Source organism: Ctenopharyngodon idella, chromosome 22, assembly GCF_019924925.1.
Source record: "Ctenopharyngodon idella isolate HZGC_01 chromosome 22, HZGC01, whole genome shotgun sequence".
Lineage (NCBI taxonomy): Eukaryota > Metazoa > Chordata > Actinopteri > Cypriniformes > Xenocyprididae > Ctenopharyngodon > Ctenopharyngodon idella.
The window spans coordinates 821,759-849,173 of record NC_067241.1 but is presented as its reverse complement, the minus strand read 5'-3'; the positions used below and the strand labels follow the sequence as shown (position 1 = coordinate 849,173).

General features: G+C 40.0%; 1 protein-coding gene across 5 annotated transcripts in view; it reads right to left on the bottom strand.

Moving 5' to 3' along the window:
• The window catches only part of LOC127505425 (uncharacterized), a 92,015-nt gene extending 64,852 nt beyond the window's left edge, over window positions 1–27,163 (bottom strand). Inside the window, exons 1-2 of one of the 5 annotated variants that reach the window (XM_051880969.1) lie at window positions 25,585–27,148; window positions 22,329–22,418 (exon numbers count right to left, since the gene is read on the bottom strand). In XM_051880969.1, coding sequence (XP_051736929.1) covers window positions 25,588–26,526 — 939 coding nt within the window. In that variant the 5' untranslated portion in view covers window positions 26,527–27,148 and the 3' untranslated portion in view covers window positions 22,329–22,418; window positions 25,585–25,587. Of the gene's footprint in view, window positions 1–22,328; window positions 22,427–25,584 lie in introns of those variants that run through there. The other 4 variants (XM_051880967.1, XM_051880968.1, XM_051880965.1 and 1 more) reach the window with 4 other exon arrangements.
• Between the last annotated feature and the right edge of the window lie 252 nt (window positions 27,164–27,415).

The window sequence follows — 27,415 nt, the reverse complement described above, 5'->3', positions numbered from 1 at the left end:
GGCCGAATATTATTTTAGAGTTAAACAGAAAAGAAAGGTAATGTACTCTATTCTTTAATTAATTCATCTTATTTATCTAAACGGTTGGGTGAGGGCAATAAACACATTTTCACATTTTGTAATGCCACAAAAAACTGCTTGAACAGGACAGAAACTGAAAAAAAAAAAAAAAAAAAATCACAGGCAAAATGTTTGACTTTGTTTTTAATACACTGCATGTTTTGCTAACTGTTCTCCTCTTTCTTTCGCTGATCTGTACTTACAAATGCATTTCTACAAATCTCTCACAGGGGTCGGGCTAGAAGCGGTGTGTTCTCGTTGGCTGCGGAGTTTTTGATTGGCAGCTTCTTGATCTGGAAATGAAATATCAGTGTTGTGTTTACATGTATAGCGTATTATTATTGTGATTGTCTGTAAGTGGCCTCCTATTTCATTTTAGTGATATAAAGATAGGTGTTTTATCTGTATTTATCTGCTGCTACACTATGTTGAGATAATTTCTTAGGAATAGCACAGACAAATGACAATCATCATCATCAATCATCGTCGTTATCAAGATACTGGATATTCACGGTAAGTCAGTATTTTTTAAGTTAAAAAAAATCTATATAAGTACTTGCTTTTTCAGGTGGAGAGGTATTTTATAGCTCATTTAGAGCCCACAACATTATACAGCAGGGTTGTCTTCATTTAGCCCAATCATTACAGATCCTGGTTATGTACATACAGTTACAGTCTTCGATCAGATCATATTTAAAGGGAAAAGAAGTAGTCTTAAAAAATAATAATTATATGTCCAAATGCAAAACCTAATGCATGCAAAAAATTATGACTGTAATTATATATAGATATAAACGGCTTCACAAACAATCTTTTCAAACTCAAACTCTTTTCAAAAGTATCATTAGGCTACTCCAGTTATCACAAACGTATACAAAAGTGTATCATTCAGATATAAATGCTGATGTGTTAGCGATCAAAATAGAATAAATCACCTTTTGAAAGTAACTGGGTGCTTCAAATAACGACTGTATCAATTGCAATTTTACGACACTAGATGGCAACAAATTACTGTTAAAAATGTATATATCACTGAATCGTTCTTTCAGAAACAAGTGAAGACTTTATGAATCCAACTTACAAAAATATTCTGTTTCACCTGTCTGGATCTGGACATGCGTGCTCAAGCATCTTATTTGTGTTAAATTTGTGGTAACACTTTACAAAAAGGTTCATTTGTTAGCATTAGTTATTGTATTAATTAACATGAACTAACCATGAGCAACACATACATCTGTTACTGTATTTGTTCATCTTTGTTAACCTTAGTTAATAAAAATACAGCTGTTTTGTTCATAGTTTGTAAGTTACTTCATAGTGCATTAACTAATGTTAACAAATACAACTTTATTTTAATTATGTATTAGTAAACATTAACAAAGATTAATAAATGCTGTAGAAAAGCAGTTCATTATTAGTTCATGTAGTTAACTAATGAATCTTATTGTAAAGTGTTAGCGGATTTGTTGAGATCAGCAGTCTGTTAAATTCATTTTACAAGAATAATAGGACTGTTTGAGTTGAGTATTGTGCATTATATATATATATATATATATATATACAAAATTTATTTGAATTAAATGTTTTAAGTCTGCAATTTGTTATGTGGGAGTTCAAAGAAGTTTGTATTGTTAGATTTTAAGACAGGTTTTCATTTTCCAGGGAGTGGAGCAACTTTCCCATAAACAAAATTCTGATGCAGACCATGGATGGAGTGATAGTACCAGAGATCCACTGTCCCCATCAGACAAGAATCTTATTTTGTTCAGACACATCACCTTTGTAATCCCTTAGAGTCCTAAAGACACTTTAAAAACCACACAGTGACTGGAATGTTAATCCATGCAACCCCAGTGGATGAATCAATGTCTTCTGAAGGGAAACAATAGATAAGAAAAATACTAATAATTTAAACTGTTTTAACTAATAACAATTAACAATCACTTACGACCCACTGTCATACGTGCATGGGTTACAATCCACTTGACTGGACTCAGAGAGATGGATTATTTTCTTAAAAATCTTTGTTTGTGTTTAAAGAAAGAAAGTCATATACATCTGGGACAGCATGCAGGTGAGTAAATGATGAGAGAATTTAAATGTTTTTGGGTGGATTATCCCTGTAATTTTCCCTGTGACTGATATTGCACTCCATTACCACATAATATACCCACACAGTCACTGTTTTGTAACTTTATACTGTAACAGGAACTGTTCAAAGGATCATTGTTTCATTTAAAATATATATGAATTTTACATGTGTTCTGTATGTACTTGTGCATTTTGTATAGTAATGTATATCATGCGAATACTGTGCATTACATTAATACTATGCAGTTATTGTTTTGTGGATTTTGGTCTTTCATGTCACAACATAACAGCATTCACTTTCATATGTATTAATATGCTGTAGTAAAAATAAAGAATGTAAATTTATTTGAATTGATTTATATTTTTAGTTACATTTATTCGACAACTTGTTTTATAAAACTCACAGTTGAATAAGTGTGATGGCCAGGGTTGCCAACCTTGATTACCTGGCTGGAGTGAGACTATCTTGACAGGTGCATATATCACATACATGTAAATGATACTAGTATTCTCTTTAAATTGTAACAGCACAACCTAATCAGACCCAACAATAGAGAAGAATCATCAGGACTAAACAAATATTCTCAGAAAACATTGAACATTATGCAATATTTTCAGTACTATATTGTACGTTAATGTACAATTAAACCTCAAGACTTTCATTTTCTCTCGCGCTCCTAAAAGCTTATGTCGACAAAGTAGTAGCAGCAGATAAATACAGATAAAATTCAAAAACAAAACTCCTATCTTTATATCACTAAAATGAAATTAAGCCGAAATTAATAATAGTACGCTATATGTAACGAAGCTGGACTCAGGCAGGGATCCAATTGCAAGCTTTTATTAAAGGTGAGCGTGGTCGTACAGGCAGGGTCAAACGGGAGCAAACAGGAATAGCAGGGGACAGGCAGAATCGTGGTCAGGATACAGGCAAGGATCAGGACAGGCAGATATCATACACAGAACAGCAGACAAGGCAAGGGTCAGGACAGGCAGCAATGGGTCGATAACGGGTAACAGGCAGGAACGGTAACAATAGACAGGCAGACAGGATATGAACGCTCAGAATTGTACACAATGTGAAACAAGACTTCGCCATGAGGTGGTGTGTGTGTGTGAGTCTTTTATAGTCCAGGTGATGATCTACAGGTGTGTGTGGCAATTGGTGATTGGTGTGGAATGTGTGACTGGTAGGGAGGATTATGGGAATTAAAGTCAAAGAACAGACGGTGATCATGACACTATACATGTAAACACAACACTGACAAAAACTCAGCAGCTAATGAGAACACACCACTTCTAGCCCCACCCCTGTGAGAGATTTGTGCCAGAAAACTCAGGGATCGTAAGCGAGTTTTAAAGCAAAACATGCAGTGTTTTGCTTTAAAACAGTTAGCAAAACATGCAGTATATTAAAAACAAAGTCAAACATTTTGCCTACGATTTTTTTTTTCTCAGTTTCAAAGACATTTCATTCATTTTCAATTTATATTTTCATTAGTTTCTTAAAACATGACATTCATTTTAATTGGCACAAAAAATTCCATACAAAGATGGCAAGGAAGTATGTATACAATTACAATGTAACTGGCTATTAATTTATTGTAAAGTAAGCTACAAGTAGGATAAAACTATGTGATTGTGACATTGTTTCTGCGACAGCTCCAGCTCTTTGACGCATGAGTGAGCGATTTCAGACACAGCAACAGAGTCGACAACGAGAGTTGATTCCTGTGCTAGAGTTGACTCCGTCACTAGGGCTATTACCGTATTGTTCCGAATATAAGACAGTGTTTTTTCATGGAAATATATCTGAAAAAATTTTGTTGTCTTACATTGAAGGTCTAGAGTTTTACAAGTCAATAATACACCCGCAACAATAGGAGCACCAAATACCTGTAATACAAGTGTGCCCCCCCAGGACTGAAGCAACCCGCACCTGTAAACTACCGGTAGTTTACAGTGCCATGGGATGTCATGATGGCGAATGAATATCTAGAACAGAGCGGTTCAAAAGTCTGGCAAGTGAACCAACAACTGAGGTAAGGTTATGATGCAAACTTTTAGCTCAATAAACGCAGAGGAGCCATCAATCAATTTGTATTAAGCAGCCAAGAAATACGGTGTGTCAGAGTGTTAACAGTCTTAAAAATGCTTGTTTTGGTCGGGGTGTCAATAAACAACACTGCAGATCAACTGAAGAATAAAGTTGACCATTTATTTTCATAGCGGTGTGCTCCCACCACGCACACTAGGCCAACTCTGTTAGGCCCACACCTCATCACTCTCTGCACAAGCGCAAACATATATTAGACAGGGTTGCCACTACTCAATAAAACCAACCGCTATCATTGCATCTTCCTTTTTTTTTCACACTACTTTCACACTACTTTGCATTACACTCAACATTCCATTAAATATCAACATTAAAAATTATAAGCAAAATACACACATGATTGCAATTATCTGTAAATCTCAGTCTTTTGCAACAGTCTTTCAACATTTCAGATTTCAGATTTCAGCATGTATTCAATAAGTCTTTTAGGGCACTTTCGTACACGAACAGATTTTCTCAATGAAGTCTTTTCAGTTTTCTCTGGTTGTTCTAATTCAGCTGATGAAAATAGATGCTGACGATTCCTCCTTAACACAACACCACCTGTTGTTTCAATGATATAGGACCTTGGTTGAATTTGTTCAAGTACAATGCCTTTCTGATTCCAGGTATCAGTTTTATCATTAAATCTAACCTCCTCACCAGCACAAAGTTCAGGCAAATGATGAGTTCCTTTATCATAATAGATCTTTTGTTTAGCCTTTTGTTGTTCTTTGAATTTTTTAACTTTCTTGCTGCCCTCTGTGAAGAGAAGATCCTCAGATATAGGTAAATTAGAACAAAGACGTCGTCCCATCAAAAGATATGCCGGGGAATGTCCACACTCAAGAGGTATGCCACAATAAGCAAACAGTCCCATATAAAAACTACTTCCATCATCTCTTGCCTTTTGCATCAACCTTTTCACAACTCCAACTGATTTTTCCACAAGTCCATTAGATTGAGGAAAATATGGACTCGACATCGTATGTTGGAAATCCCAGTCTTTTGAAAAACTCTGGAAACAAGCATTAACAAATTGAGGGCCATTATCTGTAAAAACTTCTGTTGGTACTCCATGTCGAGCAAAAACAGATTTCAGGCATGAAATAACATTTTCTGCAGTAGTTGTGCTTAACATACACACTTCGGGATAAAATGGATAATAATCAGTAACCAGGAGGTAATTTTTCCCATGACATGTAAAAATGTCTACACCTACTTTTTGCTATGGTCTTTCAGGTACTGGATGCGACTTTAGTGGCTCTCTTGGATTATTGAACTGGTATCTGTCTACTGCTCTGGACAAGGCGTCTGCCATAAACATTAATTTACCTGGTGTAAAGAACACAGTTAGTGCATAACGTTGCAATCTGATCATCATTCTTTGAATTCTCAATGGACAGTCATTAAGAGATTTTTTTAACAATGCAATCAATGGTTTATGGTCAGTTTCAACATCAACAAATTGTCCTGCCACAAATTGATGAAATCTCTCACAAAAGTAATGCTAAGCAATTCTTTTTCAATTTGAGCATACCTGCACTCTGCATCAGTCATCGAGCCTGAGGCATATGCAACTGGTTGCCAGGTTCCATCATAATCCTGAAGTAGGACTGCTCCCAATCCTGTTTGTGAAGCATTAGCCGAAATTTTAATGGAACGTTTGTGGTCATAAAATTTCAGGATTGGCTCTTTAGTTAATATCACTTTCAAATGTTGCCAAGCAGACTCCTGTTCATGATTCCAATTCCATTCGTTCTTTTTCTCAGTTAACCATCTCAATGGAGCTATCTTCTCAGACAGATTAGGTATGAATTTACTCATATAGTTCAACATACCCATGAATCTTTGTACGTCTTTTACACATTGTGGTCTTGGCATATGTTCAATAGCATATATCTTCATGGGATATAGTCGCACTTCAGCACTACTGATGATGTCACCCAAAAACATTAATTCAGTCACTTTTCTCTATTCAACCTCAAATTTGCATGCCTGGAAGCAACGAATTAGCTCAAATTATGGATGAAATATTACACGTTATGATCAATTATAATATAAATCGACCAAAAAGGGAATTATGTATATGGATAATTACTTATAACGGATTGTAACTAATTTATGCATATATGGTCTAGAATTAGTTCTAGTTTTAGAAGTAATTTAGAAAGACTGATCTATTCTGTCCACCAAAATTTATCAGACCGATCTTTCATCAACTCTAAAGAGGAAATTACTCTTCTGACCTAGAGGAATAATCTTCTATCCTAGCACCAATTGTACGAAGAATATAGCAATGAAAACAGAAACGTTAAAGGGACATGGTTTTCTTTCTGGAGCATCAACAGAGACAAATCAAGCGTGAATATTTAATGGATTTAATATATTAAACTACAAATGCATAGACGACTAAATATAGACAAAGAATATATATATATATACAGAAACGAAAGTAAAAACAGGAAAAGAGAGAAAACAAAAGAATGACAAAACTTACAGATAGTACCTTGGGAGCCAGCAAAGAATCAAATCACCTTGTTAGGTCAGGTATACTTAGCACATCTCAAATAGATTGGTACTTGCATGAGTTTGAGTGATAGAGAGGTGTAGAGTGTAGTGATTTTTACTTCATTCACCGGTGACGTAGTGATTTTTGATCACGTGTCACTTAAGGTGTGGTTATGAGTGTATCAGATGACCCCTCCCCCCTTTTGTAATACGGGGTCAGATGAATCTTCACAGATTCCTTTGCAGGCTGGCTGTGTCGCTGAGGAGCTGTGTGGTACAGGCAATGTCTGCCGATGCAGAGGTTCTTTTGCGGACTGGGCTGCGCTGCTATTGGAGCCGTAAGGGTCAGATGAAGTCCCTCACTGCTGGGGTTCTTTTTGCAGCTAGAGTGCAGCTGGAAGCAATGTAAAAGGTTTTGCTCGCAAAAGCTTAACCTTAACTGTCATGTAGTCTCTTTCCTCGTCAGGTCAGAAACTCAGGACGTGGAGTGTCTGTTAATGTCTCCTTCCCCGTCGAGCTGGAAACGCAGAACAAGGGTGTGTCTACCCGGGGGACATATTTATCCCTTTCCGATGAGGAGGAGATTGAAATGTGGTGCCTTGTCGATCCTGGAGTGTGATTGGCCACTGTTATCTGAAGCAGCCCCAGTGTTGCCCACCCTAATGTGGAACTCATTTGCATAGTATAAAGTACAGTGTTAAAATAGTGTCTTTAACATTTTACCCATGCATTATTTCTATACCAAACCTCTTTCAAATTATTAAAGGGATTGTAGGGAACAGATAGACACCAAACACGATATGAAATGGTTAAGTCATCGTCCATGCATTTGTTTATCTGTTAACAGGTCTGTCCCATGACCTGTTGTTTTAACAGTCAGTAACCATTAACAGTGGATGTGATGCAGTTTAAATCAAGTTAAAGCCTCCAAACATAGGTATGAATGGATTTAGATAGATCTCTGTGGCCTCTCTTTATTTCAGTCACTGCTGCTCCATCCAGGAGGTCCTGAAGGAATTTTTATGGCAGTCTTTGCCTAAACCTTAGAAATGAGTTTGGTGGTTGGAGTCAATGTGTCGTCCAATGAGGAGTCCTCTCCTTGGTTTTGGTGGGTGCAGAAGGTCCCCCTTCCTGCTCTTGAAGAGGTGTCTGGCAGTTGTCCTAACATCTTATCTGATGTTGCTGAGCATTTGTTAATGTTCATTCACCAAATATCCAATCACAGTGTGGCACATCTTTTTACACACCAGCAGTTAGAGAGGGGCCCTGTCGTAAATTGGTCCCTGGAATGCCATCTTTACTGTTGTTCACAACAAGAGATTCAGTGCCCATGGCTGAAGTTCGTTGGTTTTTTCCATGTCTTCGTGGGAAGTTTGAATTGAGGTAACCTGGGTGTAAGTTTCGCCGAAGGATGGTCGTCTCAGAGAGGAGAGGAGCGCGTGATGTGAGCGCGGTCGCCAGAAGACGTCTGGGAAAGACGTGCGTGAGATGGCGAGAGACAATCGATAGACGATTGAGAGACGATGAGAGACTTGAGAGACTTGAGAGACAAAAGAACAGGCGTGTTGTTGTCTTTTAAGGACAAACAAGCCAAAACGCCTCCTTGGATGTGCCAGCCAATGGCGAGTGTACATTTTTAGCAGGCAAATCTTTTTTCTTTGTCTCCATTTACAACCTAATTTGCATAGTATATGGAGTGTCAGAGGCTTGCTAGGGCAGAGGTAGTGAATGTCTTTGGTCAAAATACACATGCGCAAATTGGGAGCCAGTTACAGCTGTGGGTTGCTGTTGTGGTAGGCCACCACATCTGGTGTGTATATCTTGATATAGGTATTACCTTGCCAAAACCCGACACTGACAATGTCTTTGATTCTGTAGACATTATCTAATTCAATGATGGGTAGATTTAGGAGGAAGGTCACCTCACTCTGCTCTGGGTCGACGTGTAGTAGGATGGCACTACCCAGAGAGTAGGTGAGGTGGGTTTGAGTGTTGGTGTCATTGCATGGACGGATGACGCCTTTCTCCAGCACTAGTTCGTGCGAGGCGATGGGGATCTTGTACTGCCTGACGAAAGTGGAAGGAGCATTTGGGTGTGTTGTGGTACACACCGTGTGGAGGTTAGTGAGGCCACAGTCTAAAGAGTCTTTTGCAACTGATGCTCTGAATTTGTACAGGACCTGTCTGAGTTTTTGACGGTCTGTATCGTTCAGAATTTGTTGGACTTGAGTCTCAAATCCTGGAAATGGCTCCTCCATTGTTGTGTCATTTGTCGCATTGGCAGTCAGAGGTGCAGCACTTTCATCAGTCTCGCAGGCAGGCTGGTTAGAGACTGTGTACACTGCCAGGTGTTGGTCCTCCATCAGCTCCGTTCTGCACACCTGTTCTGTGGCTACCGGCATGACGGAAGTTATGGAGATGATCTTGAAGGGTGCTGTGAACACTGTGTTGTCTGAGCTCCCTTCTGGGATCATTGCAGATGGGATTGAACCAATGATTGGTAACGTGAGTTCAAAGTCATGGAAGTCATGACTCAGTAGCCATCCTAGGCGGTACGCCTTTGGAACTCTGATATCTGTGGTCGTGCAGTTGTTGAACAAGATGTAGACTACACTGGATGACACTTCAGTGAGGGGTCTGGCTTCCAGAGTGAGTCCAAGTTCCACGCATTCAAGTTTGTAAGAAGCCCAGCGTGTGGTTTAGGGTTTGACCACACCGCATGCTGAATCGAACAGCGACCCCTTTTGTGTAAGCTGTTACTACAGCTTCCTGTTCGTTGACCAGGGTGCAGACCTCTGGAATGGTCTGGCCTGATAGGAGGACTGTAAAGTCACGGGGTCCCACACCACCTCATTTATAATGTCCACATGAGCCTTGAGGCGAATCATGTGGTCTGCTCCAATGCAGACATGCAGTGGGTCGGGAAGGACCAGGAAGTAATGGGTTAGACACCAGTCGTTCCATTTCAAGTTAAAAGCGCAGATGCCCTTGACAGTCGTCATGGTTGACAGACGAGAGTCTGATGGGAAACGTGTGCGCTTGTTGGCAAATGGGAGGTCCGGTATGCCTTCAATGAGAGCTTTGAACAGTGCGTGCTTGATGGCTGAGTTGTCTGCCCACAGTACGAAAATAATGGCTGTTGTTGTTACATCATTCAGCTGCAAGTCTGCCATGACCTTGGGGCAGGAGGAGTCAGAGTCTCTGGTGAGTTGAAGAGTGCAGAGTAGCGAACTTGAACTTTGCTCTGGTGCTGAGACAGTGTTCCCGTGGCTAGCTGCGAGATTTCCCGTGACCTCTGTGACCTGACAGTCTGGGCCAGGTGATCTGGGTGACTGGAGAGGCATAGGTCTCGCACTTGAGCCCAAATTTTCAGCTGTCTGGAGTCCAATAAGGGCTCAGAGGAGTCTAGCAAGTCTTTGCCCATGAGAAGGGGAAACGTGTCCATTTGTGATATGTACACGAGGTGTACCAAGCTCACCGGACCGATCGTTAGGTGAATGGGAGCTATTTGTTCAAGTTGGACCTCATTTTGGCTGTACAACTGCACATTTAGCTCACATCTTTGTGATTCAAAAGTTTGGTTTTATCTCTTAGCTTCAGCTCTGAGTCTTTCAAAGAGGTCAGATGACATCAGAGTGAGATCTGCTCCGGTGTCCACCAGGGCTTCAATTCTCACGTCATTTTCCACAGTGATGGCAAGGTAGAGTTTTTGGGCGACCCCCTTTTCGATTAGATTCCCCAGGAGTCTTGGTACTGGGGCTTGTGTGCTGACCGATAGGCAGTTGGGGCCAGTCTCATGTGGTTCATTAGGGAGGCAGACAACCAAAACAGCACTTTCTGGTACCTTGGAATCTTGGTTGACAGTGTGAGGAGGTGGGTTGGTTTTCTCTGGGTGTGAGGGTTGGCCATTTCTGGGCCCTCGGCTGGCATCCAACGTGGCATCACCCTTTGGGCTGTTGGATGGTCGTGGCTTGTCCCAGAATCTTTCAGAGCGCCCGGTCTGGTGCTCGGGGCATGCACCCTCATAGTGAGGCTGCCCTCTACTGGCTGGGAATGGTCTTAAATCTCTGTTAAATGGTCTGTCACTGTGGTGTGTGCCCTCTAGGGCCAGTTCTGGACAGTGATCAGAGACCGGGTAAATGGTTGGATTTTTAACAGTTTTTTTCAGATGCAGCCTTTTGCTTAGCATAAGCTCTGTGGACTAAGTCTCACAGCTGTTGAGTAGACATACTTGGGCAGGCCAAGACTCCTAGATGATGACTCACCGTAGGATGCAGATTTCATCCTGCAGGGTTTGGGGTATTTGGGGTAAGTGGGAATATTCCTCGCTAGCTTGTCTAGCTCTTTGGGAGCCATGCCGTGACTAGTGGCACGGGCTTTCTGGAGAGGCTCCCACCCCCCTTTGCTGCTGATGAAGGTTCTTGGATGGTGGATGTCTTGGGCAGTGGGCTCTCACCCCCCTTTTGATCTAGGGATTCTTGACTGGGGGACCTGGGCCCACTGGCCAGGGGAAACTGTGTGATGTGTGTTTCCCCTCCCAAGTCACTTTGCAGTTTATAAGAATGTTTTAGTTCTCTGTGAACAGTGTCAAGCTCATCTTTTAAATAGTCTCTCTGTTGTTTTAGAGCAAGGATTTCATTTCGGGCCTGTTTAAGATGATTTTCACAGGCCCTGGCTTTAGCATCCCTTTCTTTCAGTTTGATCTCTGCTCTTGCTAGGAGAGCGTCACCTTGTTGGAGTTTTCCAGTAAGTTCCTCTCTGGATTCTTTTCCCAACTGCTCTCTACGCTCCGTCTCCAGATGGAGCTCTGCAAGGGCTTTTTGGAGTCTCTTTACCTCCTCCTGTAGCTCGGGTTTGGATTCATTCACTGTCCCGCGCTGGTCCTGGGTCTCGAGGAGTAGCTGATCAAGGCAATGTTGAGTGTGGGCCTGGTTCCTCCGGGCCTCCTCGGCCTGGAGCTTGAGCGCTGCTGCTTCTTGCTCCAGGTTGATGTTGCTCTGTTCGCTAAGCCTTGTCTGGGCGATAAGGTTGTGGGCGAGGCCACCGATGATCTTGGCCCATTCTTTGTTGTTGTAGCTCCGAGTCGGCTCGTGGGCCATCAACCTGTCCAAGTCGTCATCCAGCTGCTTTATTCTCGGGTGCTGGAGGTCACCAGTGGCGTAGGGCAAGAACGTGTGGGTCATGGTGCACAACCAGGTCTCGAGATGATCCCAGTGGGTGGCAGGGCTGGATGATCGGGACATAGCGGCTTACTGTTGGTAAGCCGCTGTTGGTAAAGTCTCGAGATGATCCCAGTGGGTGGCAGGGCTGGATGATCGGGACATAGCGGCTTACTGTTGGTAAGCCGCTATTCCTGTTTCATGGCGTTAATGGCATACATTAACACTTAGCCAAGTGTAGCATGATTTAACATGTTTCTGAAATGTTGGATACTTCGTGGCATATTGAAAAGTGTTTCTGGGAGTGAATTACAGTGTAAAGCATGCCATTTCTTGTTGCCAGCAGGTGGTGCTATGACTAATTGAATATTAGCATGTAGATGTCTTGAGGCGAGGACTCTTATCAAACATGTGAAGTTTGGGGCAGATCGGACATTGTATGCTTGAGTTACAACAACTTCCTGTTTCATGATGATAATAGCATGCTTTAGCACACAGCTAGGTGTTGCTAGCATGACTTAGAATGTTTCTAGCATGACTGGTGCTCAATTTCATATTTTAGTATTTTGGTAATAGTGCATCACATTGTTAAAAACGTCACTTCCTGTTGCCAGCAGGTGGCGCTATTACTATAACTGAATATCGTCATGTAGATGTGTTCAGGGCAGGACTCTTGTCAAACATGTAAAGTTTGGGGTAGATTGGACATTGCATGCCTGAGTTACAGCAACTTCCTTATTTATTGAATTAATAGCATGCTTCAGCACTTAACTAAGTGTTTTGCTAACATTTTTCAAGCATGTTGCTAGGTTGTTTAGCACTTGCTGGCACATTTTGATATGCTGTTAGGAGTCCATAACAGTGTCAAAGATATCACTTCCTGTTGCCAGCAGGTGACGCTATGACTATAACTGAATATGGGCAAGGACATGTGTTCAGGACAAGAGTTTTATCAAGCGTGTGAAGTTTGGGGCAGATTGGACATTGTTTGCCTTAGTTACAACAACTTCCTGTTTCATGGCGAAACATCGAACTTTGTCAGGCCGCCAGGGACACGCCCTTTGAAGAAAACTCAAGATCTTTGCAATTTAGTGTCGCACAAGCCTTATGATTACACAATCCAAATTTGAAGATGATCGGATTAAAAGTGTAGGAGGAGTTTGTTAAAGTACGAGGTCTGAAAATGCCAAAAACTGCACAAAAATCGCAGAGGAAATTCAAAATGGCTGACTTCCTGTTGCGTTTAGGACTTCGCTCCAAGAGACTTTTTTATAGGTAATGGGACTTTACATATATGTACCGAATTTCGTACACGTACGTCAAACGTAGCCGGAGGCGCACACCGTTGAAGTTTTATAGGTGGCGCTATCGAGCCAATTTGCCCCACCCAATTCTGAAACCTATATCAGATGTCAATTTTCGCCAGTCCTGATGCGTGTGCAAAGTTTCGTGAATTTTCGAGCATGTTTAGGCCCTCAAGAATGCGCTTCTTTTCGGAAAAGAATAATAAATACAGCTGCAAGCAGCGATGGCGGGCCTAGGCCCGGTGGCACCGCCACCCCGATGGCTTCATGGCAACTGTGCACGGTGGGCAATAGGCATTTAAAACAGTTAAACATAAAAGGACTATTTCAAATCCATTTGAATACACCACATTTACTGCAGCAGTTGGTGCCCATATGATCACACACACACACACACACACACACACAAACACACACACACACACACACACACACACACAGAGAGAGAGAGAGAGAGAGAGAGAAAGAGAAAGAGTGAGACTGAGGGGGGAGGGGGGTAGGACAGAGAGAGAGAGAGTGTGAAAAATCCACATTCAAACCAAAATATCTGACTTCCTGTTGGTCGGAGCTAATGACTGTAAATTAGAAAGTTGTCCAGCTTAATGAGAACAATATGTATACCAAGCTTGGTGACTGTAGGTAAAAATAACCACCCCACTTTTGTCAAAAGATGGCGCTACTGAGCCCCACCACCACAGGCTTTGTCCATGTCTACTGGTCGACAAAATTGATGTGTGTGTCGAGTTTCATGCAATTTGAAGCATGGTAAGAGCCTCAAAAACACTAAAGAATATTATTAAAGTTTGACATGTTGCCATGGCAACAATATTTAAGATATCACAAATACATTCACAGGTCTACATCTGCCATGTTTTGACATTATTGTTATAAAGTTTGAAGCAAATTGGGTAAAATTTAATTTGATTTCAGTATGGTTTTTGATGTAAAAAAAAAAATAATAATAATATAAAATTAATAAATAGAGCCAAATCACGGAACTTGCAAAGATGACTTGAATATCTGTCTTGGGTAAAAGTAAGGTATGTGTCTAGATTTTTCTGCTGACTTATACAAGTTTGTTATAAACAGCCTCTTTTATAAAATCATGTGAAATGTATGTAAATATGGGTTTTGAAGAAAATAGAATTATATAAATAACTAACGCGTCATTTGTAATACTCGCAAACACAGCACATGACCTTCTGTAATGCCCATATCTACAAAACACACACTCTCCTTTGTAAAAAAAAAAAAAAAAAAAAGGTAGTCTTGTCTGAATGAATACATGAAATCACAGTTGACAGGTAATAAGAATTGTAACTCAAGTGTAATTTCTAAAAGTAGTCCTGTCCAAATAGTGATATAGTGTCATAGTTCAATTTCAAATGAGTGTGAAGTTATCATTTGCTGTGTGTTTTTATATTTTAATTAACCTAATTATCAAACTTATAATATAATTGTAACGAATCGTCACACAGGCTGGGATCCATTTGCATGCTTTATTGAATAAGAGCGTGGTCGTACAGGCAGGGTCAAACAGGAGCAGACAGGTACCAAAGGGACAGGCAGAATCGAGGTCGGGAAACAGGCAGGGATACGGGACAGGCAGATATCACTCACAGAACAGAACACAAGGCAGGGGTCAAAGGCAGGCAGCAGAGAGTCTTGGACGGGTAACAAACAGGATCAGCTACAGGTAATCAGACAGGGTAACAACGCTCAGAAATGTTCACAAAAGCAAAACAAGTCTTCGCAATGAACTATGGTAAGTGGGAGAGCTTTATAGTCCGGGTAATGAGGATCAGCTGACGTGGTGATCAGTCCAAGGTACGGGGTTGTGGGAAATGTAGTGTGTATGCGAGTGTGTGTCAGTACTCAGGAGACGGCTCCCTCCGGTGGCCAGAGGAGGGAACCACGGAGCTCGTCTCCGTGACAATAATACTATGTTGTCAGTGGCCTACGAATACACTGGCTTGATTAGCTGCTTCAGGTGTGTTTGATTAGGGTTGGCACTAAACTCTGAAGCACAGTGAGTCTGCAAGAAAAGGGTTAAAGAACTGATCAAGAGAGAAACTGACACACACACACACACACCCAAGTGAACCTGAGGGAGCAAGGGGGAGGGGAGGGAGACAGAGAGAGACAGAGACAGACTAAGATCATTTTAAACAAAAAAAAAAAAAGACATCTAAATTGTGGCAGAAAGTAGTCTTTGATAAATGCTTAAATATACCTGCACATACAGTATAAAAAAAAAGAAAAGAAATCATTGCTCTATCAATCTAAACTATTGCTCTATTGCTGGATTTATCCAGCTCTGTTTAAAAATAGGTAAATGCTGTCCTCTAGTTGTTACTCTAAGTATGACATTTATCTATTTTTCAATCAGATATAATTAATCTGCCTATTTTTAACTTACACATGCTTTTTGAATTGAAAAAATGAATAAAATGTGTTTATTTCAAACATTTGTATTATTCTATATATAAATTAATTGTGTATAGTGTTTTTTTTATAGAAAATATGAGTCATTCCGTTTCCCTTTTTTGACATTACTTTCATCTCTCACCATGGTAATACCGTTCGAGATATCCAATATCCATTTGCAATTTAACATCTTTAACACTCAGGGGTCGGCTGGTCGCGCCGGCAATACCACCGTGCTTTTTTCTTATCAGTATGAAACAGACTCAAAATACTTTGTCAATGTTGCACATACAGTTAAGAGTTATACACCATTTTAATCTGTGAAATATCTTCTTTTATTTTTGTACACTCACAGTAAAAACAAAATGTTGTGCTTTTTGTAAAATAAAGAAAACTAACATGATGCGTGATCTGTCGTCTCCCTCTGAACGAAGTCCAATCTGATAGTTCTCAGAAAATGAACTGTAACTTAGTAAATACTAATCACAAAAAAATTAGACTATGAGACTTATGTCTAAAGAAAACGTTGAAATGTCACGTTTTAAATCGTGTAAGTCAAAAATTCTCTGTTTATGTAATCTGAATGAAAAAAGACACGTCAGACGCCCGTGATTCAGCTCATTATCCACTAATGCGGCCATGCCCATGGAGCGAGCGCTATTCAGACGCAAATTCTGAGGCAATACATGTATACATCGTCGCACTCATGTATTTATTATCTTGAAAAGTGTTTATCTGCATGTTATAACGATCTCTGGAAGCCTCTGTTAGTTCCTGGAATGTCACATGATATGCCTCTTCTTTTACTGAGATATCTGTGGACTAAAGGTGAATTGAAAACACAGTATCCAGCGCTCACAGTGACGACAATAACTATTGAATAAATATTACTCCTCTGTATAGAAAATTGACATAACCATATGAGAATCCATCAATATTTCTCCAAATGTGCATGCTTTTAAGCATATTAAGAAATTACGGACAAAATAAGATTTTAAGAGTCAAAATGTGAAGCTTGAGTCTTAGATCTTTTTAATGATGTATAGATTGTCAACTGCACATTATCATTTAGGCTATATAATATAACAAATATATTAGCCTATATGAAATGCCATAGAGGTAGGAATGTTCAGACGCTTTGCATCACAGAAATACATTATATTTTAAAGTATATTAAAATAGAAAACCATTATTTGGTTAAAGACTTAGGACTTCTTTTAAAAAAATGTGTCCAATCTTTTGACTGGTACTGTAATTTAACATAGGCCTATACAAAATTTTCTTCACATGATGTGCAATAATACGTGCATGCATGAGATCACAAAAATCATGTTTTTTTTTTTTTTTTAGGGGGGACATTAATCCTCTTATCAGCATGATCACAGAGGGTTTTTTCACAGCCTACCTGACTGAAAGAGCTCATTATGCAGCTCATTATGCGAATCTTTTGTCTTCTCAGGTGTGAATCACGGCATTATTCATGAAGATTCACGCCTCCACGCATACTGTTTCTCTTGACAAAAAAAGTCTTAGAAAATGTAAATCTCTCTATTTTTTTATATGAACGAGTAGGCAGGATAATTTTTACATCATTTTGAAGCAAAAACTCTAGTCTACAACCTCCAATACCCAGAAGTCTTGTGAACACAGATTTAATATATTTTTTTGTCCTTATTTCAGTGACTTAAATTTTTTGTTTTTTCAATAACCACGCATAAACGTTATTCCTTCAAAAACACAAACATGTACATACATGTTCCTCACATATTATTGTAGCCTAGTTCATGCTGAATACAGTGTAATGACACTTTTGTCATTAATATGTTTATGAACAACTGAAAAAAGCACAAATATCAGGACATGTCAAAACGTCTCCAGGGCCCCAAAAATCCTCAGACCCCAGAGGGTTAATGTCTTAGCACCATAGTAAAAAAATGTTTGGTCTGAATCGAATAAACCCCCTAGAAGTAATAGTTTAACATTCAGAGCTTGTTTATTCAAAAAAATCCACATTCAATCCAAAATATCTGACTTCCTTTTGGTCGGAGCTAATGACTGTAAATTACAAAGTTGTCTGGCATAATGAGACCAATATGTGTACTGAGTTTGGTGACTATAGGTAAAACTAACCCCCCACTTTTGTCAAAAGGTGGCGCTATAGAGGCCATGCTCCCCGCCCGTTTCTACGGTTTTGCCCATGTCTACTGGTTGACGTCTCTGATGTGTGTTTTGAGTTTCATGCAATTTGAAGCATGTTAAGAGTCTCAAAAGCTTCCAAAATGAAAATTAAAGTTTGATGCGTTGCCATGGCAACAGTGTTTGAGATATCACAATTCTTTTCAAAGGTCTATATTCACCATGTCTTGACATTATTCTGGTGAAGTTTGAAGCAAATCGGATAAAAATTAGAGGGTGATCTAAAAGCATTTTGAAAGCGACATACTTCCAGCTGCCAGTTGGTGGCGCTATAACTTTGACTCACAATAGTCACATCCATGTGATCAGCCTCGTACAATGAACACACAGCTTAAGTTTTATAAAAATCAATCAATGGATGATAAAGTTATAACAAATTTCCTGTCTCCCTTTTCTTGCCATAAATTCGTTGCCTCGCCACGGCCAAACCATTTGAGATATCAAATATCCTCTGGCAATTTTTCATCATCAATGTCTTGACTTCATGCTGACCGAGTTTGGTGGTGATCGGATTAATCGCCTAGGAGGAGTGTATCAAATTCCAGAGCATGCGTTTTTCAAACAACCCATAATAACTGACTTCCTGTTGAGCTGGCATATAACTTAGAGCACGAAAGTTATTCAGCCCGATGAGGTCTATATGTGTAGCGAGTTTCATACAAATACGTGCAAGCGTGTTTGATATATGGACCAAGATTTTAGACACCGTTCAAGGGGGCGCTGTCGAGCTCCCCTGGCATGCCCGGGTACCAGCTTCTGCCCGGTCCTGATGGCCGACGATTCCGATGTGTGTGCAAAGATTCAAAAGTTTTTAAGCATGTTAAGGGCCCCAAAAATGCCCGAATAGTCGAAAAAAAATAATGATCCTAAAAAAAACAATAGGGCCTTTGCCTTCGGCTGGGCCCCAATAATAATCCTAAAGAAAACAATAGGGCCTTCGCCCTTTACAGGGCTTTGGCCCTAATAATCCTAAAGAAAACAATAGGGACTTTGCCCTTTACAGGGCTTGGGCCCTAATAATAATCCTTAGGGGATCAATAGGGCCCTGCGCCTTAGTGGCTTGGGCCCTAACAAACTAGCTAAAGCAGAATAGAAATAAGCAATAAAGCAAAGAAAAAAAAAAAAAAAACAGTTCAGAGGCACTTGATTTAAATTCAAATTAAAACTGTTTAATTAAAATATAAATAAGTGTATAAAATAAGGGAATTGGAATAAAAGAGAGAAAAACAAAGTGGAAATAAGCGATAAAGCAAAATTTCAGAGAACTTGATTTAAATCCAAATTAAACTCTGTTTAATTAAATTTAAATAAGTGTATAAAATAAGGAAAGAAATTCAAGGTGAAATATTTCAAGATGAAATAACAGGAGAGGGATGGAGAAAATTGACTTATCTGGGAATGGCCACAAGATGGCGTGCTTACCATAAGTGAATTCCCCGTGTTGGAAAGGGAACTTAATTTAAATTTAAATTAAAACTCTGTTTAATTAAATTTTAGTATACCAAATTCCAAATAATAGCAAACAATAAAATAAAAGAGATGAAAATAATTATAACAGCAAACAAAATTAAAATAGCCAACGGAGAAATTGAAATAATGCAAACAAGGAAGGAGGAAGATAAAACAGACCTAACGCAGAATGCCCACAAGGTGGCGTTAATGAGCCCACACAACAATGACGTAGGGAGGTGTGTTACACACCTAAACAGACTGCTCTTTGGTGTTTAGCCAGAGGTACTGCATCAACCTACTCTAAAACTTGTGATTTTAAATCTTTAGCGTGTTTGTGGAGATTGACTCTCTTTTATGGCTGATTTAACTGCAACTTATCATGCGTACAAAATTTTGGATCCTTTTTGTGCCAGTTTAGTGCACACGAATATGTAACTTTGCAGGATTTCTTCGCTGCGTTACAAATTAACACTGGATCAAGGTGTTAATAAAAACAACTCCCAATTCTACACATCATTGATATAAACAGTGTTTTTCCTGATTAGATTTGCATTAGGTGCGCAGTGGTTAGCTAAGCCACTGTTTAACTGTTTAGGGAATGCGATCGCTATTTGGAAATCAGACATACACAATATCTCAAATCTAGCGATACAAATTATACCGAGGCCTTCAGAGAGAGAGGTAAGAGGAACTTCGCTCGAACCTATCTTTTATCACACTGACAGAAGATTCCTTTCTTTCTATCAGGTGGTAATTATTAATATTAAAATGTGCTGCAAAAAGATTATCATCCTTTGCAGGAACAAGTTTAATATTAATGAACTGCAGTTTATTTTAAATGGTTAACAATTGGCTAAAATGTTAGACACAAATAGCAGTTAGTTAACGTACTGAACTGATCGGCTTCTGCTTTTAGTTCTCAGGGACGTGCACTTTTTGCGACTCGTCTCACTGAATGGAGCGCGCATAACATTAATACTTACACATATATTGAAACTGAGTTGCTCACAAACAAAAACCAAGTTTAAAACATTGCCCGCATTCTCCACCAAATAAACTGTAACGATTTAACGAATTAGCTCAAATTATGGATGAAATATATATAATTAAATCATAACGCGTTATGATCAATTATAATATAAATCGACCAAAAAGGGAATTATGTATATGGATAATTACTTATAACGGATTATAACCAATTATGCATATATGGTCTAGAATTAGTTCTAGTTTTAGAATTAATTTAGAAAGACCAATATATTCTGTCCACCAAAATGTATCAGTCTGATCTTTCATCAGCTCTAAAGAGGAAATTGCTCTTCTGGCCTAGAGGAATAATCTTATATCCTAGCACCAATTGTACGAAGCATATAGCAATGAAATCAGAAACGTTAAAGGGACTTGGTTTTCTTTCTGGAGCATCAACAGAGACAAATCAAGCGTGAATATTTAATGGATTTAATATATGAAACTACAAATGCATATACGACTCGATATAAACAAAGAATACATATATACAGAAACGAAAGTAAAAACAGGAAAAGAGAGAAAACAAAAGAATGGCAAAACTTACAGATAGTACCTTGGGAGCCAGCAAAGAATCAAATCATCTTGTTAGATCAGGTATACTTAGCGCATCTAAAATAGATGGGTACGTGCATGAGTTTGAGTGCTGAGTTTCAGATAGAGAGGTGTAGACTCACCGTTTGAACTGAGGTAACCTGGGTGTAAGTTTTGCCAAAGGATGGTCGTCTCAGAGAGAGGAGCACGTGATGTGAGCGCGGTCGCCGGGAGACATCTGGGAGAGACGTGCGTGAGATGGCAAGAGACAATCGATAGACGATTGTGAGACGATGAGAGACTTGAGAGGCGTTGTTGTCTTTTAAGGACAAACAAGCCAAAACACCTCCTTGGATGCACCAGCCAATGGCGAGTGTGCATTTTTAGCGGGCAAACTTTTTTCTTTGTCTCCATTTACAGCCTAATTTGCATAGTATATGGAGTGTCTGAGTACATTTTCTTCAAAGTACTATTGTCACGAATGTGGCTCCCTCGGCTCTTCCTCCGACCCGCCGGAGGGAGCCATCACTGGAATACTGATCAGTTCTCATTCGGACTACGTTTCCCATGGGCCCTCATTCCTGGGACTGATTGCACACACACCTGCACCGCTTCACACTCACACTATTTAAGACACACACACACACACATCGCGAAGTCTTGATTTGCCGTGGTGATCATTTCTGAGCGTTTTTCTGTGGACTGTTTACCTGTTACCGATTGGATTGTTTATTCCCTGCGACCCTTTGCTGCCTACCCTGATCTTTGCCTGTTTCCTGGACTGTGATTGTTTGCTGCCTGCCCTGATCCTTGCCTGTACCCTGATTCTGTTTGTCTGCCGCCTGCCTCGACCATTGCCTGTTCCTGTTTATGCCTCTGCCTTTGCCCTGTCTGCTCTGTAAGTCCTTTTAAATAAATTAGCTGCAAATGGATCCACGTTCTGTCGACCCATCATTACAACTATTAAAAATAAAAGACAATAAGAGAGAGATATACTTATAGTCTTATACTTGAATATAAACATTTGGAGTAAAACTAACACAACTACAGTCGTAACTAAGCTTATATAATATGGATACATGCATACACACTGAATACAAAAAGGGGTACACTTTGGCATAGCCATATTTTGAGGCTAAATGTAAATACAGTCTCCATGCGTGTGTGTGTGTGTGTGTTTGTGTGATGATCAATTCAATTCAATTCAATTCACATTTATTTGTATAGCGCTTTTCACAATACATATCGTTTCAAAGCAGCTTTACAGAGAATGCATGTCAACATTACAATTTGGAGAATGCAGTTAGCTAATAATGTAATAATTTAGGCAATTAATATACAATCACTGTTAGCAATTTAATTGAAGGTAGAAGCAAAGAGCTCCTGGAAAAATTAATTACATATTAACAATAATTAGGATATATAGAAATTTGCGAATGTGCGTGTTGATCCAGACGTTGCATCTTCTGAAGTCCTCGCAGCAGTTGGCGCCGTCTCTTCCAAAGTTTTAGTCATCTGAGGTCTTCATAAGAGGCTGGATCCAAACTGAAACTGATGTACTCTCTAGTCACCTCGGGACGGGCATCCCGAGGTAAAACGGAAAAGCAAATGGAGAATAATTAGCATAGCTGCTGTTCATAACATTAAGCAAAGATAGTCATGTGCAATTGATCTGATATGAGATGGATTATGTGAATGCTTGGCTAAAGAGATGTGTCTTTAATCTAGATTTAAACTGGGTGAGCGAGTCTGAGCCCCGAACATTATCAGGAAGGCTATTCCAGAGTTTAGGAGCCAAATGTGAAAACGCTCTCCCTCCTTTAGAGGACTTAGCTATCCTAGGTACAACCAGAAGTCCAGAGTTTTGTGATCTTAAAGAGCGTGAAGGATTGTAGGGCGATAGAAGATCGGTTAAGTACACAGGAGCTAAACCATTTAGAGCCTTATAGGTCATTAGCAGTACTTTATAATCAATACGGAACTTAATAGGTAACCAGTGTAGAGATGATAAAATTGGTGTTATATGATCATATTTTCTTGACCTGGTAAGAACTCTAGCAGCTGCATTTTGTACTAATTGTAGCTTGTTTATTGAGGAAGCAGGGCAACCAGCTAGTAATGCATTACAGTAATCTAGTCTAGACATCATGAAAGCATGAACTAACTTTTCTGCATCAGAAACAGATAACCTATTCCGTATCTTAGCAATGTTTCTGAGGTGGAAGAAGGCTGTTTTTTTGTAACATATGAAATATGATTTTCAAAGGACAAGTTGCTGTCTAATATAACACCCAGGTCTTTAACTGTCGAGGATGGAGTAACAGTACATCCTTCTAAATGCAAATTTGAAGTCTGAGAGATTCTGTGTACAGGTTTTTGGCCCAATAAGTAATACTTCAGTCTTATCTGAATTTAATAGAAGAAAATTACTAGTCATCCAATGTTTTACTTCTTTAACACACTCTGTCAGATTGGATAATTTAGAGTTTTCATCTGGTTGTGTTGAAATATATAACTGAGTATCATCGGCATAGTAGTGGAAACTAATTCCATGTCTTCTTATAATATTACCAAGAGGCAGCATGTATATTGAAAATAGCAGAGGGCCTAACACAGATCCTTGAGGCACTCCATAATTTACTATCGTTATCTTAGATTTTTCCCCGTTTAAATAAACAAAATTGTGACGGTCTGATAGATACGACCTAAACCACCGTAATGTCCCTGGATACCAGTGTAATTCTGTAGTCGATCTAGGAGTATTTTATGATCTATAGTGTCGAACGCAGCACTGAGATCAAGTAACACTAGTATTGAGATACAGCCTTGGTCAGAAGCTAGAAGTAAGTCATTTGTAATTTTAACGAGCGCAGTTTCTGTGCTATGATGAGGCCTGAATCCTGACTGAAATTTTTCATAGATAGCATTTTTTTGCAAGAAGGAGCACAATTGGACCGACACCACTTTTTCTAGTACTTTAGATATAAATGAAAGATTTGAAATGGGTCTGTAATTTGCCAATACATTTGGATCTAATTGTGGTTTCTTAATGAGAGGCTTAATAACTGCTAACTTGAACGGTCTTGGAACATGACCTAGAGATAAAGACGAGTTAATAATATTGAGAAGAGGCTCTTCTGCTACAGGTAACAATTCTTTCAGTAGTTTAGTGGGTATTGGATCTAATAAACATGTTGTTGGTTTAGACGCTGTGATAAGTTTATTTAGCTCTTCCTGTCCCATAGTTGTAAAGCACTGCAACTGTTCTTGAGGGACGATAATTGAGGCTGAATCATAAAACTCTGTCAAGGGTTGTACATTTACAATTGTATTTCTGATGCTTTCGATTTTTTTCAGTAAAGAAATTCATAAAGTCATCGCTACTAAACTGTAATGAAATGTTTTGTTCTGGTGATGTCTGTTTATTTGTTAATCTAGCCACTGTACTAAACAAGAACCTTGGATTGTTTTGGTTATTTTCTATGAGTTTGCGGAGATGCTCGGCCCTGGCTGCTTTTAGAGTCTTTCTATAACGGGACGAGCTGTCTTTCCACGCGATTCTGAAGACCTCTAAACGAGTTTGTCTCCATTTGCGTTCTAGATTACGAGTTTCTCTTTTGATAGCGTGAGTAATACTGTTGTACCATGGTACAGTATTTTTCTCTCTAACCTTTTTTAATCTCATCGGTGCAACAGTATCTAATGTACTAGTGAAAGTGGTGCACATACTGCTAGTAATTTTCTCGAGATCATTTGTGTGTTTGGGTACAATGAGCAACTGAGACAGATCAGGCAGTTTATTTGTGAATTTATCTTTAGTTGTCGGAAGAATTGTTCTACCTAGTCGATATCGTGGTGCAATTTGACAAATATCTGCAGTATGCAGTACGCATGTTACAAGGTAATGATCAGTGATATCATCACTTTGTGGTAGAATTTCTATATCAGTAGGATTGATTCCATGTGATATAATTAAATCTAGTGTATGATTAAGACGGTGAGTGGGTCCAGTGACGTTTTGTTTGACCCCAAACGAGTTTAGTAAATCTGTAAACGCAGCCCCTAACGCATCATTTGTATTGTCTACATGAATGTTAAAATCTCCAACAATCAGCGCTTTATCAACGTTGACCAATAGGTCTGAGAGAAAGTCTGCAAACTCTTTTAGGAAATCAACATAAGGCCCTGGAGGTCTATAAACGGTAGCCAAAGCAAGAGATAGTAGCGACTTTTTACTTATATCTGAGAGTGTAACGGTTAGCACGAGAATTTCAAATGAATTAAACCTGTAGTTTGTTTTCTGGGTAACGTTAAGAATCTCTCTATAGATTGTTGCAACACCACCGCCACGGCCAACCGGACGGCATTTATTTTTATAACAGTAGCCAGGTGGACAAGACTAATTAAGACCGAAATAATCATTTGGTTTAAGCCATGTTTCAGTAAGGCAAATTACATCAAGACTATTATCTGTGATCATTTCATTTATAATAACCGCCTTAGGTGTCAGCGATCTAATGTTTAGTAGCCCTAGCTTTAGAAATTGTTTTTGTTCAGTAATTTTGCGAATTTCTGGTTTGATCACGATCAGATTTTTTCTAGATCCTTTATTTTCATTGTTAAACCTCACTATTCGGGGAATAGACACAGTTTCTATAGACTGTACTACACTCACATTTCTATTAATTAAGTGGGTAGAACACAGACTGTGATTTGAGGTTTGACTTACTAGTCATACGGTGCGAAGCGTCTTGGAGATGTTCTCCGACAGAAGATCAGCTCCGATTCTGCTGGGGTGCAGGCCATCAGCACGGAAGAGCCTAGGTCGCTCCCAGAAAAGATTCCAATTATTTATAAAGAGCAGCTTCTGTTCAGTACACCAAGACATTAACCATTCATTTAAAGCAAATAATCTACTGAACCTTTCATGTCCACGTCGGTACGTCGGAAGCGGTCCGGACACGATGATCCTCGTCGCGGGCGATGTGGCTCGTACAGTCTCGATCAGGCTCCTGAAGTCCTGCTTCAGCACCTCCGTCTGCCGCAGCCTGGTGTCATTCACCCCCACGTGCAGAACAACAGCTCCGATGCTCTCAGCGCCATTCAGGATCGCGGGAACCTGCGCAGAGACATCGAGAACACGAGCACCAGGAAAACAGTGACTGCGCACCTTACCTTTGGTTGTGGTAGCGTGGACGTGACGGACGATAGAGTCTCCGATGACCACGGCGTCGCGTTCTGCCTCGCGAAGAGGGGAGAAGCGGTTCCTCGTCGAGACCTCGAAGACCGGGGGCGGCAGAGGGGGAGAGGTCCTGGTCCGAGGCCTGGCTCGCGCCTTCCGTTGCTGAAGAACCCAAGGTCCCTGGTGTGACGGCGCCGGAGTGAACGAGGGCTGGGATGAAAGCGTTCTGGGTGCTCGGGCCCTGTGCAGAGAAGCACACGGCGTAGAGGAAGCAGGAATGTTAATATCGCGCTGCAAACTTACCGAGGATTGGTGAGCGTCAGCACGGGATGTTTCCAGCGCTGTTCGCCGCTCCCGTAGCTCGGCCTGCTTCTCCAGAAGGGTCCGAATCTGTCGTTCCACGGCCTCCAGCTCCAACTGCACCGCATGCAGCTCGAACGTGTCCTCACCTGCACTCAAAGATAGAGACACATTCGATACACTCGCCATTAGTATAGATGAACAATAATATTGTGAGTGAGAAGAGTACAAACGCTAGTGTGACCACGCCGCTATTGCTAAAGGGCTAAAGCTAGTAGCGAATGTTCGGGAAGTCGGATAAAACTAGCGATATCAAGGCAATCCGAGTGTTTTTTATATAAAATAATGTCGGGGATGTGTTCCCCCGCCGTAAAAGAGAGAATGATAGGTTATAAATTTGATTTTAAGAGAAAAAAACAAGCAATTAGGAATCAACTCGACGGAGCTCTAACTCGAACAGCGTGGCAGCAACAAACAGGAAGTGACGTCTCCCTGCGATTATTGCAATTTTTTTTTTTTTTTTTATGTGTATTGGTGTGATGTGTATTGGGGTTTTGGCCAGTGTCTGTGGGCCACATGGCCATTAGCCCAACATGGGGTGATTTAGGTGACTCTTTTGAAGTCCCTGGAGCTGGTGAGAATGTCTTCTGCTTAGCTTCTATGAGGCAACAAAGATGCCAATGGAGCAATCCAACCCAGACCTGCCGGGGCCGATTCGTGATTTACATGAAAAGTTCAAGAAGCTAAAAGCATTCTCAAAATTCTAAAGTTGGTTGGCTAATCTGATCCTGTCCAGACACTACACCTTCTTAACCTTGCATCATATTCTTCTTTCGAAGCTCCCCAGACAATTATATTATCCATCGATGTATCAATACCTTCCATGTGTCCATATATCATATGCACTGTTTTATGATAAACCTCAGGAGCTGAAGCAATTCCAAAAGGAAGCCTTAAGAAACAATATCTTTCATATGGTGTATTAAACGTGCAAAGGTTTGAGCTGGCAGCATCCAATTTTAACTGCCAAAATCCTGATGATGCATCTAGCTTGCTAAAATATTTGGCATTTGCAAAC